General features: G+C 39.6%; 1 protein-coding gene across 1 annotated transcript in view; it reads right to left on the bottom strand.

Moving 5' to 3' along the window:
* Pgm5 (phosphoglucomutase 5) overlaps positions 1-17733 on the bottom strand; it is a 181977-nt gene that overhangs the window by 25154 nt on the left and 139090 nt on the right. Inside the window, exon 10 of the mRNA XM_047524436.1 lies at positions 8779-8913. Coding sequence (XP_047380392.1) covers positions 8779-8913 — 135 coding nt within the window. The remainder of the gene's footprint in view (positions 1-8778; positions 8914-17733) is intronic.

Raw genomic sequence — 17733 nt, 5'->3', positions numbered from 1 at the left:
GGGATGCAAAAACTAAGGACAGGGCACTCTCTCCGACCTGCATCATGAACCAAAGTTCTCAGGGTGGGACTAGGACGTCAAACTTAAGACCAGCTCAGAGTAGACAGGAGAGTAAACACAGCCAAATTCCTCCCCAGAACAGCCCACATTCTGTGTTCCCCCTGCAAATGCAGCATGACCATGATAAGCAACCCAGGCAACGTCGCTCCAGATGCAGCTGATTGCAATACGAGTCCAGGGCTTCTGACCGTCATAGCCAGAGTTCACATTCACTGTCAGTATTCATTTGCTAAGATACACTCTTGTTTATGCGCAAAGCAAATGATTTACTACCCAACAAAAAAGGGCACTACTTCAAAGAAAAGCCTGAATCACTACCAGTCAAGAGACCAGAGTAGCTCTCTGCTGAAAGGCATGGAACCTTGGTTGTGCATCTGGGATGGAACAAAGAGAATGCTGGAAAAGCAGACTGTGCTGGGTACAGCTTGTCAAGTCCATTCTGCTGGCAAGAGGAGTTGTGAGCAGTGGCCCTCTGTACTTGTGTGACCAATGCAAAATCATTCATGCTCCCTTTTCAGGCTGAGTAAACAAGATCCAGCCAGACTTGGTGATTTGTGGACATTATAGTGCCGAGTCAACCAAGAGCTGACTGTGCATGTGTTTTAGACATAGGAAAGCGGAGGTTCCACAATAAAATATTTTGGTAAGAAATTGATATTTAACATTTTAGAAAAGCAGAATAGCACCATAAGAAAAAAAATCAAAATATTACATTTTATTACATATGTTTTTAAAGCTAATTTTGTTTTTATTTTGAATTACATCAAGGACGTAGGGAAGGGAAATCAATTTTTTTCAAGGTTTAGAGTTTCTAAGTCTTAATCTGAACTCAACCCCAAATCAGATCAAGGTATAACTTCTAGCTTCTCACTGTTCTGTTCTTAAGGCCACTAGGTTGTAGGAGAAGTTGGTGATGCCAAGATATTCTTACAAGATTTGGAATAAGGGTCCCTTTTATAGATAGGGTCCTAAAGGCAGATTTGAGATGGGTTCTGTCTGTGAAATGGACATGAGTGGTTTACAGTGGCAGACACCTACTTCCTCCCAATCCTGGGAAGTGTCCGGTGTGGTGGACAGGACGGTCCACACATTGCAGGGAGTTCTGCTCACACCCACCAGCTAAGGAAAGGTCCCTAAATAGCCCTGGTTGCAATAGACACTGGTCCCTGGGAAACAGGTGCCAAATTCTCAGCCCAAAGGAGTTTTCCACTCATCAATAGAGGATCCACTACCCCAGGGAGTATCCTCAGCTCAGTTGAAAGCAACCTGCACAATGCAGACTGGGAGTCCAGGTTTCAATATCTAAGCAAGAACAAGGAGGACTGTTGTCCTGTGGGGGTTTTTCAGGAGGTAATTTACTTAAATGAGTAGACATATGGAAAACCTGTGCATGTTTGTTGCTTTCCCAAATTTAATTCTGCTAGAATTTGTGAAAACACAGCTGTACTGAGTTCCTTTCTGCACCACTAGAGGGAAATCTAACCCACCTGACTAGAATTTGTTCCTTTTTTTTTTTAACATTGGCAGTATCTACATTTTTTAATGTTCTGAATACATACAAAGTCATATTTTCTTATAAACACTACTTGTTTTACCAAAAGGAAATTGAATTTCCATTTTTCTTCCATTTACTATTAGTCTTTCTAGATAAGAAAAAAAATTATAATCACAAAACTCACATTTTAAGGCTAAAGTATTTTAACCTTAAAATCCTTTCACCCTTGTCTATTTTTTAAAAATTATTTGAATCTATGTGGCCACAGAACCTTCTAGAAAAGTATAAACCAGCTATCCTAAGGGATAAGAAGCCTTCACAAATGAGAAACTGTCCTAACAGACACTCTGAATCCCTTCCAGTTCAGCTTGAGTTTATTTCCTCAAATTACATATTCATTAGCTATGGAGAACAGCTGGTCATCTTTCTCCACCTCGTATTCCTTTTTAAATTCCTGAAGACCTCCGGGTCATGCCTCTTTTCCAAGCAAAATGAGCCAGCTCCCTAACTTGGCCATAGAGTTTAGAGTCCAATCCTCTTGCCACATGTTTCTTTTCTAAACTCTGTGTGTATCATTCCAGATTACAGCAATACAGACTAAATTCTAAGGAGAAAAATAAAACGAAGTATTTCCTCATGGTTTTCCTCGCATATAGAGCTATAGAGATATTCCTGTGCAGGTTTTTTTTTTTTTAAAGAATATAACAACGTTTTTGATATATATTTAGCTGGTATGACTTCAAAATGATGCTCACTCTCTCGCACATGTAGACGTACATATGTCCACATACATGTACATATAAGCTTTCCTCTTGTCACTTGAAAATGGAAATACTAAATGAATGTCCTTATATGTGTCACTTCTGAACTCCATTATGTTTCTAACTCTTTCAGATCACATACATTGTTTCCATTTCTAATTCTATTCTCCAAGTTTTTGATCTATCATTTCAGATACCTTAATTATAAAACGTAACCAGTGGGCATTTTGAACTTTATTCTTTTAACATTTTTTAAACCTATCTGTTGCTAATTCAAGTAAGGAAGACAAAACTAGTCATTTATTCCTTTTTATAGGCTTGGAATAATAAAAATATATATTTGTTTTTGGCACAAATCAAAACTTTTGAAACTTCCTGAGTGATGAGGGTTTTTTTGTTATTCATATTTCAAACATTCCTGATTTATGCTAATGAGGTGACTCCTAGTGAGTCCCTCCATGGCTTCAGGTTGGTGGCTGTCTGACCAAGGATCCACCAAGGTGGTCAGAGAATTGGAACTTTCAGTCCTATCTCCTGGTCTTCAGGGAGTGGGGAGAAAAATCTGGAGACAGTTCAACAACCAAGGACCAGTGATTTCATATTTACATAATAAAAATTCAGTAAATCCCCCTAAACAATAAGGTTTGGACAAATCAAGGATCTGGGAGTGTGTCATGCTGGAGAGGATATGGAAATTCCACATTCCCCTGCCAGAACCTTGCACTGTGCATCTCTGCCATTTGGCTGTCTGGGTTCTGTTCTTTATAATAAACCAGTAATAGTTTAGTAGTGCCCTCTCCTAATTTCTGGTAGTTATTCTAGTGAATTATTAAACCTGAAGAAGGGTCATGGGAATGCTGGAATTTGTAGTTGGCCAGGCAAAAATGTGGGTACCCTGGGCATTTCATTTGACATCGAAACTGGGGCAGTCTTATGGTACTGAACCCTTAACCAGTGGGATCTGGGTTAGCTCCAGATAGGGTCATAACTGAACTGAAATGACCAGAGTTGTCAGACACCCAGTTGATGTCAGAGACTCAAAGACGTGGTTAGATGAGAAGAAAACCTCTTAACAATAATGCTGAACTAAGGCTCCAAACGTAGCCTTGGACTCAGACTCTGGTAGGAATAAATTCTTTCTCCTCTGGACCTTAAATGTTATTATGAACAACATGGGTTTTATTATAAGAAAGACCTAGTGTAACCCTCCAATGGGTATGAATCACTCCCTCACTCAGCTTCTTTGCCTACCTTGAGGACCATGGGAATGATAAGAAAATAGATAGGTGTGAACTACCCAGAATGGAGTACAGTACATTGTAAGTACCTTAAAATGGCAATTTATTTTATTCAGCTCCCCCAACCCCCGCATGACAGTAGGTTCACACCTACTGTCATGTTCATACCAAGGTTCACACTGAATACAGAATATTCCAGTTTCCCATGTGACATAATCAGTCAAGGGCATTCCAAAATATTTAATACTCAACATTTCATTCATCAGGCAAAATTTTAGTGGGCATTTACCATATGCCAGCTGCTATTCTGGGCACTGGGGATATAGTAAGCAAAATCAACCAAGTCCTGGCCTCCTGGTGCTTTCATTTTACAGGGTAGAGACAGACTACAAAATCCATAAAGAAGTAAATATAATGGGAGATGAGAATAAATGCTATAGAGAAAAGTAAAACTTGGCAAAAGAGATAGAAGTGCCTGGGTGGGAGGGTTATTTTATATATGGTGACCAGGGAAGCTTCATTGAGAAGTGGGAGAAATACCATGCAAATATCAGAAGGAAAAGATTTCCAGGTAGAAAGAACGGCCACTACAAATTCTATGAGGCAGAGTGTTCTTGGTGTGTTCAGAGAACAGACTGAAGTGGAGAGAGAAACGAGCAGAGAAGTAGGAGATGAGGTCAAAGGTCATTTCCAGTTGACTGTTCAAGGACATGTGAGGGTTTTGTCTCTTCTTAAACTGAGATGACAGGGGGATTCTAATAGAGCAGTGAGGTGTTCTAACCCATTTTTAAAAAGTCACTGTGGTTGCTGTGTTGAGAACAGGATAGAGTCAGGAATGGGCTAATGTGGCAGAAAGGGGACATTTAAGAGACTATCCGGAGGACAGAATAGTGGGGTGGCCCCAGGTGAAAATGGTGGAGGTGGTGAGACAGGGTTGGATTCTCCATGTGTTCTGAAGGTCACATTGATGGGAGTTACCGCTGGAAGTGGGGCATGGGGGAGGGAGAGCTGTCAAGGACACGTCATAGGGTTATGTACTGAACCAGTGGTGGAATTGCCACTGAGTGAAGTGGAGATGACATCAAAAGAGGCAGAATGTTTGGTGGTGGTGGTTGTTTTGGAGGGGTAGCATGAAGAGGCAGATGGTTCAGTTTTGCATGTGTCAGGTGGTGCTGCCTATGAGACACACAAGTAGAGTCAGATAGGCAGTGGAGATTCCAGTCCAGGGGAGAGACCAGCCTGTGCAGACACTAGAAACAGGTGTCCCTCATTCCACAGTTCTCATACAAAGTCCTGATGCTAGGACTTTGAAGCTCATCTAACTCTTTACTCTTCAAAGCGTGACTCCTGAACCAGCAGCACCCCTCACCTGGCAGCTTATGAAATGCAGAGCCTATGGCCTTCCTCATGCTTGAGTCAGAAGGGCACTTTAGCAAGATCCTCAGGGGCTTAGTACAGAATTAAGGTTTGAGAAGCCCTGGTTTAATTAGGATCGTCTGGGAAATTTTAAAAATTAATCTCCAGGAGGGGGGACCTAGGGCTGGGTATTTCTATCAATCTCTTCAAAAGGTTCCGATGTGTGTTATGGGCTGAGAAACACTAAGAACTCTTTCACTCCTTGCATGTTCTCTCTTCCTCAGAAACCCATCTCTAAGGAGCCAATGAAGTTCTACAAGAGGATGAAGGCATGTAACCAGAATAACCAAGTCTCCTGGTTTACTGGGGACAGTCTCAGTGTATTCACAGTGCCCTTCCTCACTAACAAAGGTATCCTGGTTTCCAGAGTAAATTATATATTATCCCTTCATGAAATAAAATGGCTCTCTGTACTTTCCATTTCTGGATCGTTAAGTCCTAATAAGAACAGGTAGAACAAGATTGCAGATACCCTTAGGACTAACAGATGAATCAACTCTAGAAGAACTTCTGGTACTTAGATATTGGTACTTAAAAGTCTTCTAGGTATAAATTCCTCAGTTGGAAGGAAGGTTGGGGAGAGTTAGGCTTCTCCCAAAGACTGGGGTTGGATGGGGTGTGGTTTTATTCTACAATGAAAGTATCAAAGCCAATAGTTGATTAAACCCATGCTGATTATCAGTCTGTGATTACCCTAGCCCTGAAAAAGAAACAAAAACAAAAACAGAAGCAAAGTTTCCTTCCATTTCTCTTTGGATCTTCTATTGTTCATTAGCTATTCTGCCCATGGGCTCAGAAGTACAAGAGAAAAAAGTGAATGAAAACTTTATTTAGTAGTGCCACTATTCAGTTGGGTGGGAAAGAAGACATACCCAATCCTGCTGTTTCTGGTTACCTGTGAATTTAAAGCATTTTGGCTCATCCCTTTTCCCAAATTACTACCAGGTGTTTTGAGAGCTCACTGAAAAACCTCCTGATTTCCAGTAAAATTAATCTTGTATTTTTAAAACTATGAAATCTTCTAGCAGTTGGCCTTTGGATACTTCCTTCCTGATTTGCCTAGAATCCAAAAGGAGGGCAAAGCAAACACCTTCTTATCTCCTCCCCTTACCACCATGTCAAAGGTAAATATGGATAAAATATTTTTAAAAATGTTTTCATGTAGTGCTAGGATTGTGACTCAGTGGTAGAATGCTTGCCTAGCATGTGTGAGGCAATGGGTTCAATTCTCAACACCACATAAAAATGTAAATAAATAAAATTAAGATATTGTATCCATCTACAACTGAAAATATTTAATTTTTTTTATATAGGTAAGAAATTACTTGACCTCAACTTATGGAATATTCATTTACACAAAAGGACACAAATGGAAAGTCCACATGTAATTGATCCAGGTACATATTGATTATATCACAAGTTTTCCTAGTTGAATCACTAGGTTAGTTCTAAATATTTCTGCAAGGCAGCCAGTGTAAATGTCTACAACATGCTCTGTTCACATGTGTTTAAGATGTCTGGAAAAGAAATGATCCATGTTTAAAATAAAATAGCCAGATGCCAATAAGCCAATTGACAGGAACTCTATCCTTTTGCAAAATGACTAGGATGTAGATGGCAATTTAGTTAGGTTGCGCAAACATTAAAAACTACCTATTGAATTGGGATAAGCTTATCAATGGAATCTCTGCAAAGTACAGAGTTAATTTAAAAGGTGTCTGCATGTAGGCATATGCACAGGGTGGGAGCAGAGTGGGTTGAAGGGATTCTCTCTGCAGCTGAGAAAGCAACACAAGCTTGTCTTTCCCTGTTGGGCCTGGATCAGCAACAACACCAGCAGCCTGAGAACATGTCTTATCTTTGATCTCTGTTAAGAGTTAACCAAAGGTCTTTCCTTCCAGAGCTCTTGAATGGGAGAAGTAGGTGGTCTTGTAAAGTAACTCTTAAAGGGAGCCCCCAAACACTCCAGCGCAAGGATCTAGGTAGAGCTGAGCAATAATTAACACAGGGAGGCCTGCTGAGAGAAACTTCTTCCCTTTTCTTAGGTATTTAGATTTCTTATAAAAATTTTACTCCATCTTACCTTGACTTATGCAATAGGACTTAAGTGGGTGAGTCAATAATGTGCAGCACTTTAACAAGAAGTTCTATTTTAATATAAAAATTTTAAGTACATCATGTGCTAAAAATTCTGAGGCATAAATAATTAGGCCTGGGAAAACTCTTACTCATGATTAGAAAGCAAAGTAATATCAGCAATCAAAAGAGCAACATCAACGAAGGAATTCCCCAACCATTCAATTTGCAAACAATTTAAACCAACAAGATGCAATAGTTTCAGTAGTGGGGAATAAAATGGGCATTATTTAGGTTTTCTTTACCCATACAACCTTTTAAAGACAGCCTTTGAAGGTTTTGGCTTCAAAAGGTAGTACATTGCTTTTATGGACCACCTCATAGAGAAACTCATCTGAGTATAGAATTATTTTTATGCATGTCTAGTGGCCTGGACTCAGGGAGGAAGGTAAATAGAAGTAAGCAAGTATCATAACCATTTATCCTGTGCAAATAGGGAAAAGAATGTTGAGAAAAAATAGCCCCAAGTCAGAATGAGTCAGAGTGGGGAAGGCCAGGAATATCATTCCTCACCCTGTACGTAGCTGTGGACTTCCAGGCCTTGCTTCAATCTCCCTTCCCAACATGGGATGTAGAAAAGTGTTTTATTCGGAAAGAGAGGGTAAGCCTCTATCTAGCTCTTGCATGATTTGGTACTATCTTGGGCAAAATGTACTCACCAGCAAATTATTTTGGCAGAACATGGCCCCTCCGCTGCATGGAGAGCCTGTGATCCTGAGAGGAAGGGCCAAGGGTTTAATGCTGGCAATGTGTCCTGCCCACTCATGTTCCCAGTGACCCTGGAAACAGCTCTCTGACCTTCCTTCTGCATTTGGGATTAGTTTATTCCAGATAAATGTTTGGGCGATAAGCTCTGGTGCAAGGATCTATATAGCACCATTATTACCAAGTTCCTTGAGATTCTCCAAAGACACCATAAAAAAACAAATGAACTCAATGAATGACAAAAAAAGAAACCCCTCCCCACTCTCTTATTCCATCCAAAGCATATTATAGTTGGAAATTCTGAGCAACTCCTCAATGAGAAGCAGTATTTCTCTGTTTCTCTACTTTTCCACAAAGAAGTACTGCAGATGTTTCAGCTCAAAGAATCATCTCACTGAAGACACTACAAAACCCAAACTGAAGCATAGAACCAGGAGACAGGAGCAGTCAGCAGCAAAGCATGTTCCCAACCTCACAGTGGGTTATTTCTGGTACTAATCAATATTTTCTGGCACGTATGACTATGGGAGTAGGGAAACTTATGGTTGAGCTATTTGTGATTGCTGCAACAGCCTCAGAGAGGAAGCTAAGGGTTGCATCTACACTGGTATTTCTAGGTTATGGTCCAACTCAGAGTTTTCAAAACACACAAAGATGCATAATTTATACAGCATAGTTAGGCATTCAATTGAGGAGTTCAACTAGTTTGCCTCTACCTCGAAATTTTTTTTTAACATCTATATGAAGTAACTTCTGAATATCACCCCAATTAAACTGCAGAACAGTCAAGAGAGGCAAGTTGTTTGAGAAATAGTGGTCTGAACTCAAGATACTAGAAAGCAATTTTTCTGTTTGCCATCACCTGAAACTTTCAACATGCCTTCCCACTAAAGGCCCACAGGAGCTCTTTAAATTTGTGAGGAGTGGTGAGACTTGTAGTATGGAGAGGACAGCTCTGCTTTTGTACCTGTGGTTCCTGGTCGTGACCGCTGGGATCCCTCTCGTAGCTCTCTGCGTACAGTCTGATGGTGGCTCGCACGCCACTGGAGGAACTGAGCCTGAAGATAAGCCGAGATGCATCCGAGAAAATGATCCTCAGGCCCTGAGACCAAGGACATCCAAAATGGATCAGTGAACAGACGATCAAGCAGATAATAGGTAACTCAAACCCACTGTGGAAATCATCATGCTTCTATGATCTAAAACCATCAGGGTCATGACAACTGCTAATTGGCTTTGCGTGCTTACTCAAGTGGAACAGTATGACAAACCTAAATGCTACCTGAAGTTGTCCATTTGCCTCTTTATTCTATTTCTGTTGCTCTGTGGTTAACATTGGTGAGGGATAAGGGCAAAACTATGAACAGATACTTAACTTCCCCTGGTCTGGTGATGTGAAAATCAGAAAGAAGTAGGGGTAACAAGGATAGGATGATATTTAATAAATGTTCTTGGGGCCAAAGTGCATCTTTTACCAATCTTCTGGATGCAGTGGGGGTAGCAGTAGGCATTTTACCTATTTCAGTTAGAAAACTTGCCCATGTTAAGGTTACACCACATAATTTTAGATTTTGCTTTAAGCATGTCTCTTTGTTTTGTTTTGGTTTTTTTCCTCATACCCACATGCTTCTGGTAGTAGTGGAACCCCAAAATAAAATGCTTAGGGCTGGAGCCTCAGCTGGGCTCTGAGGGTTGCTGAGCACACCTTATCCTCATGGTTCTGTCCTTTCTTCTCACTTCTAAGTCCTGGCCACCAGGGTAGGGTAGGGACCTAGTTGTATCCACACCTACTAGTGCTGCCCAACATTAGTTCATTTTTGGTTCAGAATGTCCCTACTGTCTGTATTTCCTCTTATTTTTGGTAGGAATATTTAAAAATTATGACCATAAGATCACATTTTGACTTTTGCTGAAGGAAATTTGTTCTCCTAAGACAACTGATACATTATTGTTAATAAGCAGGTTGACAGAGGCCAGGGAATAAAAGAGGAGGGAACAAAATGGCAACTTGCTGCTTCTTAAAATGTGGCTGTCTCAGCAATTTTGCATCAGGCTTTCTCCCTAAACAACTTATCCTTGAAAACTCTGGCCTCAAATTATGCCTGTTAAAAAAAATAAGGCATTATTAAAATTATATCATACCTGCTGCACAAATCTGATTGCCAACTCCTTACCCTTGGCCCCATTTGGTGATATCTGATGCGGGGGGTGGATTATAGTTCCATCTGAGTGGTTTTCTGCTTCTCTAAGTTTAACAAGCATATTTTGTTTCATCCCCAAATAAAAAGCTTTAGTTTCTTTTAGAGAGGTTCAACAAAACCAACAAGGAACCATCTCCCTTGGTGGCAACCAATTACTCTATTGACTTTGCAAGCAGGGTAATACTGTCTAGGATTCACTCATTTGGAAAACCTGTTAGGGTGGCCTCTATGGATTAGGTCCTGAATTAAGTCCTGAGTATATGAAGATAAAGACACAGTATTTGCTAGTTTATTAAAATAATTATACACAGTTTTCTTAACTACCTTTTGTAGCTAGAATGGTAAATGGTCAACAAAATTCCAGTTGAAGCAAATAAACTAATTGTCTATGATCCTGAAAACATCACATATCATATTATATTCAAACTGACAATAAAGTTCCAAAGGTTCACAGTTGTGTTCACACTGATCTTTTCACAAACTGGTTTGAAGCTGTTATTTACTTTCAATCTTACATTCCCATTGTCGCTATGTATGGAACTCACTAATATGAAACTCACTACTTGGGACTATGGCTTACACATCAACTGGTTTAAACAATTCTAAAGCTGAAACCCTAAAACATCTGTTTTTGCAGATTCCAGGTAACTTGGATCCACTTCTTCCAGTGATCTCCCAGATACAACCCTTTAAGGTCACTTTCATTATATGATGAACCTCTTAGATTAGTTTATGGCCACTGGGAGATAGTTAAGAATTCAAGTCATAACAAACCATCCACATGTGTTATCTGCTCAAAATGGACTTTACATGATGATATCATCCTATTTTTTTCTCGAGGGTACCCATAATAACCCATGGTTATACTACATGGTGTACTCATAGAAGATCCTTAGAATCTACATCTGGTAGGCAAGAATAGATTTTGCACTTGAAAAAATAAATGAGTAAATAGCAGACATCAGCCTACCAGAGATAGTTTGATATCTTCTCTCTTTCCTAGGAAACCAACATGAGATCTAAATTGAGAATCCATGTTGTTTAGGAGACCATTTCAGGTGAGGAATATCACAGTTCTCATTCTCCATATGGAATGCCAAGTTTTTTAGATCCAGGCCATTCCTGTGCTGCAAAATCTCATAATTATGTCTTTGATGTGTGATTAGTTGAATAGGACTGCTTTGAGACTGCATGTTTCTTAGATGAGTCTAATAGTGTAACCCAAACACAAGCCATGTTCTTTCCAGTATGAGTCACCACCTGCTATCCCTTATGCTATGGGGTCAAAGTCACCACTAACCAAGACTTGTCAGGTTTCTAACTCTTAATTTCAACAAAATATCAATCATATAATTTGTCTTTATTTTTGAGGTTACACCGGGAGTTGGCAATATACTAGCTGGAACTGGAATTTGACCTGTCACCTATTTCTATAAATCAAGTTTCAGTGGAACTCAACCATGCCCATTCAGTTATATATTGCCCATGGCTGCTTTTGTGCCACAATGGCAGAGACCAACAGTTGTGACAGAGGGCATCTAGGCCAAAAGACTGAAAGGTACTACCTAGCCCTTTACATAAAATGTTTGCTATCTCCTGGTGTAAACTATTACATTATTCACAGCATAGAATATTTAGCCTTCAACCCTACACCAGACAATAGAAAATAGGACCATTTTCCTTATCAAATCTCAATAGAGAGAAATTGTGTTTATGACAAATATTATCAGGGTATCTATTTCCTCTATTTCCAGATATTCTACTTCCTAGCCATAGGTTCATTTGGACTATATTTGGTCAGATCAACCTCTGATCACCTACTTTTGACTAAAATGAATTTATTAAATTGCATTTTAGTTATATATTCTCACTTTTATTGCAAGGTGCTGCAAGGCACTGTCTTACAAAATTCACTTTCATAGTAACTATAGGAAGATTGTTAGACTATGTGAAGCTCTATATAAGATATTTCCTGAAGAGCCAAGTGTTAGGAAAGCCTTTCCTTCCCTAAGGAACTGGTCTTCTTTTTCTTTCTGATGACAAGTACTTTGTAATTAACCATATTTCCCTTTTCAATATGGCTGCCAGGATACTTAACACTGAATTTGAGGTTCAGTCCAAGTGGATCCTTATGACTTGCATAACTACAAGCTTTTCTTTTTCTTTTCTTGACTCTCTAATTTATATATTCCCTAGTCTTGATTTCTATTTCTTGTTTACATTCTAACAACTTCATTATGTTTTTGCTGCCACAATTCCTCTTGATGAAACAAGTCCCACAGTAAATGAATAAAATGAGTTCCCATTGCAGCCTTAACCCTAAAACGTTGGAATTGCTCAGTTTTCTCTTTGGATCTCACCTCCACTTTACCTGCCTAACCTCACACAATACCTGGCACACAGTAGGTCCTCCAAAAACACTTGTTGAATAAACATCACTGCATGTTCAACACCTGGTGTGAGTGCACAGAGGCCCCACTGAGGCAGTCTCTGAAGGCCTCCCTCCACTTTTAGCAAGGACTCACAGGCCAAATGAAAACACTCATGTTTCTCATGGTGAATTGGGGCAAACGTACCCACCCCTGAAAGGTAGTTGTGGACAATAAAATCATAGAAATTACATGGCATATCATTATGGCAGATACTCTAGTATATCTTCCCAGTCTTTGTTTCTTAAAATGTCCTGAAACAGGTCAGATTGAGCTTAAAACAAAACAAAACAAAACAAAACAAAACAAAAAACAATGGAAGCTGAACCAAGTAGCTTCCCATTACTGGTTGCATGATCTCAGACAAATTGCAAACTTTGCTGGCTGCACACTAGACTTAGCCAGGAGGGTATTTTTTAAAATGGTGCTGCCAGGCTTTTGCCTCAGGCATTGAGGTCAATTTGTATGGGGAAGGGGTATGGAAAGGGCCCATCAGTTCCGGCCCATCAGCATTCCTTTCCTTTTGAGTGCCTGTGGTGTATGCCTCAGTGATGAGTAGGCTTTACCCACCCTGGATTTCTTGCAATGAAGAACATAGTTAAAGGAATCCCCTGTCACCTGCAGCTATTGCCACACAATGACCCTCAGGTCTGCTTCCAGTTGTCACTATAGCAATTCTTTTCTTTCCCCTCAGATTTTCCACTCTTTGATTTACCATTTATGGACAGTTTGAAAGTGGTACAGGAGTAGCAAGAAGATAAACCAGGCTAGGATTCTGACTCAGACACTTATTAACTAGTGGTCTTGAGTAAGTCATGTAAGCTTTCCAGCCTTAGTTTCCTAAAAATCAAATGAAAAAAATAATTTAACTTAGCTTGTTGAGTTGCTGGGAGCATCGGATCAGAAAATGTATGTGAAAAGTTGCCTTGGAAAGTTATCAATCACTATACAAATATTATGATTGTTCCTTTGCTAAACTTTTAATGAAAATGGTGCTATGTTCCAAGTTTTCCAACCTTGCAGATTTTGCATATGTTGCTAAATAAAACCTCAAGGCTGATGGTTTATGATGCAGTGGTGCATACTTACTTTAAATTAGGCAATATAAGATGAATTTCACCTTAGGAATGTTGTCATGCCCTCTGAAATCACTACTGACCTCATGGATCTCTTACCATTTTTCTTCTCTGTCCCTGCCACTGAACTGACTTCCTAGGCAATAAAGATCCTGAAGCAATGGACCCAGACCTCCATAATTGGTCAGTTTAGACCCTGAAGTTCCTGAAAGAAGGATCTTTGTGTCAGCCAGGCCATTACTGAAAAGTGTCAAAAACACTTATTCAATGAAACATGTTTAGTGAACACAGGATCTTGGTCTTCTGTTTAGGCTTGTAATCTGATGTTGGTCCATATGAAACTGTTGAAGTTCATCCGTGGCCTCTCATGTGAAATTGAACAATATCTTATGTGTTTCATGGTACCCAAAGTTGGTTCTAAGCCTTATGTAGAGTAAGTATCTGATAAATGTTTGATAAATGAATGTTAGGGTTTTTGTTGTTTGGTTTTTTAAGCCCCTGTGTAAATCAACGCAGAGAAATCTGCAAGTTGCTAAATACATGCAGTGCTGCCAGATGTTAGTTTGGAGACTTAGGACATGTTGCAGCCAGGCGGGAAGGAGGATCTGTACATTACCAACAGTTACTTGGCAGCATCTGACCTAGTCAAATACCGATGTAGGATTAATTCCAGGGGAAAACAGCATATGGCCCTGAAATCTGGTATAATGTCGCTTATACAGTCAGTTGGCCACACCAGGCATGTGAACCTGGAGACAGGACAGCCTTGGAAGAGAGAAACTCTGTGAGCCTAACTTGGATATTTTCTCCCACAGGAAATCCCAACAATTTATCTGGAAAGCTTCAAGGTGAAAATATTACTATGTAACATCTGAACCATATTTTGTAGAAGAAAGCATGCAGCCCATAAGGCAGGGGATTTGGATTGAACAGACACATCTCTCCACACACACAAAATTTTATGTAGAATTGCCCATTTTTCTTTGTTTAAGTCATAGAATTAACTGCAAGCATGAGTTCAAATGCAGTTGAGCAAGGGAGCAGTTAGTCCATGCAGAAACTTTGTATGAATTACAAAAAGGTACCTCCTCTGGGTGGACAAATTACCCAAAATCATCTTTCCTCTTAGCTAGCCTGGACTTCAGTAACTCTTCCCCCATTAGACTAAGTGCCTTTGTGCAGTGCACTAACTGCACCTCCATACCCAGCTGCCCTGCTGTTAGGAGATTTTTGTAATCGTTTTTTTGTCACAACCGCCAGCTCTCTTGTGGCCCAAACTTAGAAAGACCTATCTGGGGAAATCAAGCTTTTAAAATGTTCTTTAAAAACATATACCTAGCAAACAAAACAAAATAAAACACACACACAAAAAAAAGAAAAACAAAACAAACTTTACATGATGAGAGGGCTACTGAGGAAATAAAGACTTAAGAGTTTATTCCTTATCAAGATTCCCACTATCAAATACGGAACAATGGAAAGAGGTCACACACATTCTATTTTCCCATTTTTTTTTTTTTTCACCAAAATGACTTCAGAATCCTGTTCACATAACACCTGCCCCAGTTCTGGGATATTCTGGATTCTGACACCCTTGACCCAGATGACAGCACAGCTTCCTCTCTTAGTTCCTGTGATAGTTTGCAGCTTTTTCCTTTTATATTTGTATTTCCTGGTGATGGTTACCCTCCTGACTACACAGACATGTTAGCATTTCAGTAGGAAGTAACTGATTGCAGAAGGCTTAGGTAATTACTAAGATAGTCCTTGAGCAATCAACTTAGGCCAAGAGAACGTAATTCATTACAATACAACTCCAATTAATCAGAAGCAGGGGAATTAGGACTTCCCACTTAACCAGAAACAGCGTCTCCATTACTCCATTTTCAAATCAGTCAGTGGGCCATTATAAAGCACTGATTATGTGTTTGACCCTTAAAGGATAGACAGAAAAATAGTGGTTATTAGAAAATTTTTTTAAATCCAAGGTTTTCAAGATGTCATGCCAAGAGGAATATTTAGTACAACACATAACCTAATTGTCTTTATTTACCAATTGAGTAGACAATTATAACCATTTCTATCATAACATGCCCTGAGAATGCCTATAGGAAATTCTGGCTCTTTATCTGGAAAGCTGAACAACCACATTGACCACATTTAATTTTGGAATAGTAGGTAGCCTGATAAGGTGGTTTCACCTGGACCAGCTCCTCCTTATTGTTCCAGGCACAATTCAACTATCACCTCTCCATAAAGAGCTCTCTAGAAATCTGGTCTGGATTAGTTCCCCCTGAAATGCATACCCAAGTAAATTCTTTCTCTGAAATACTGTTCAATAAACTCTATAGCAATTATAAGTTTAATATCAGTTTGTTTTCCCTGCTAAACTGGAAGCAGAGGGCAAGAATCTCAACCATTCTGTACGCTGTGGATCCTCAATCCTAGAGGGCAGACTGTCTTATAGTAAGTGTTTGATAAGCACTTAGGTGAACACATAAAAGAGTCGACCTTCACCATGTTATCCTACATTAGAAAAGGAATGTATATTTATTACATAATTTTTTTCAACATCACAATTTGCAAAAGAAAATGAATTTTTTAAGCCCACATTCATGCATTCAATATGCCTGTGATAACATCCCACACCCTAAACATTTCTGTTTTTCAACACAGAAGGACTTTATCTGGGTACTAACTTTGGGATTTAACTAAACTCAATATGGACTAATCAGTGTGACCGAAATGACTTCCAAATTTCTGCTTCTAGATGCACAAACCACACACCAGCAAATGGCACATGATAGAGACAATCATAAATTATTACTGTGCAGTCTCTCACTCGGTTCATTGATTAAGATGTGATCAAAGTTGAGGGCTGATGGTTGACCAGTGAAGCCTGAAGGGAGAAGACTTCAGCCTTGAAGACCCAGACTCCCCAGCTGACCCCATTTGGTGGCCTTTATAGGATGATGACACCTCACTCAGTGAGCTTCTCTGTATCTGCTGACCAGGAATTGGTGGCACCAAGACACATGTTAAAACACCATGTGCTGAAACTAAAATGTGATTTCCAGACAGCCGACTTACTTACTTTATTATTTCTAAATAGTGAAATTAAAAATTGCAGATACCTTACTGCATATTAAAACAACTCCAAAAGCAAACAGGCTTTAGCATGAGTCTTCAAAGTGTGCTTTTTGTTTGAACTCGTTTCAAATGGTTCTTTTTTTCCAGGGTGAGAACATCAGAATGTTTCCATGCGGTCCGCATAACTTGAAGAGGTATTAATATGCCCAGAGTTAGCCTGACATAATCAAATTGGACTTGGTTTTCCACATCAGCTAACTGGCATGCATTTATTTTCGTCAGGTTTTTTTAATATCAGCTGAACTGTTACTTTGCAAATGATTTAAGCACTAGTGGGATTTCATTTTCGAGCTTGCTAAAAAGAAATATAGGAGTTGGACTAGTCATGAAAAGAGACTCAATTACTTCACTTTTGCTCATGAAATATCGAGGTTTCTCATTTCAAAGCAAATTTTCAAGATATAGGCTATAGTTCTGGATTGATACCATTATGGTGATACTAGGCCATCTCTCAGTGTGGTACCACTTCTGTCAGACTGTCCTTCATTCACAACAAGATTAGAGGGCTCCTTCTGTAAGAGCTGGGTGAGTCTCATAATTGTGGATGTTGAGTAGAAATTCCAGGACTTAGGCTCCAAGAAGGAGGTGAGAAGGTGTATTAGTCAACTTCTTGTTGCTGTGACCAAATAGCTAACAAGAACAACTTAGAGGAGGAAAAGTTTATTTGGGGCTCAGTTCGGTCCATGGTTAGCCAATTCCATTGCTCTGGGCCTAAGGTGAAGAAGAACATGATAGAAGAAGGGTGTGGCAGAGGAAAGTTGCTCAGCTCATGTGGCTGGGAACAAGAGACAGCAAGTGAGGTACCAGGGATGAAATATAGACTCTGAAGTCACATCCCCAGTGCCTACTTTCTCCAACCATACCCAACCTATCTACAGTTACCACTCAGAACAATAGTCTTTTCAAATAATTAATTCATCAGATGGATTAATCTACTAATTAGGTTATAGCTCTTATGAAATTTAATCATTTCATCCCTGAATATTTCTGCATTGCCTGTCAAATAAGCTTATTGGGGTACACCTCATATACTAACCATAACATTCCACCACTGGTCACCAAAAGT

The sequence above is a fragment of the Sciurus carolinensis genome, chromosome 14 (assembly GCF_902686445.1).
Source record: "Sciurus carolinensis chromosome 14, mSciCar1.2, whole genome shotgun sequence".
Lineage (NCBI taxonomy): Eukaryota > Metazoa > Chordata > Mammalia > Rodentia > Sciuridae > Sciurus > Sciurus carolinensis.
This window is presented reverse-complemented; position numbering and strand designations above follow the sequence as displayed.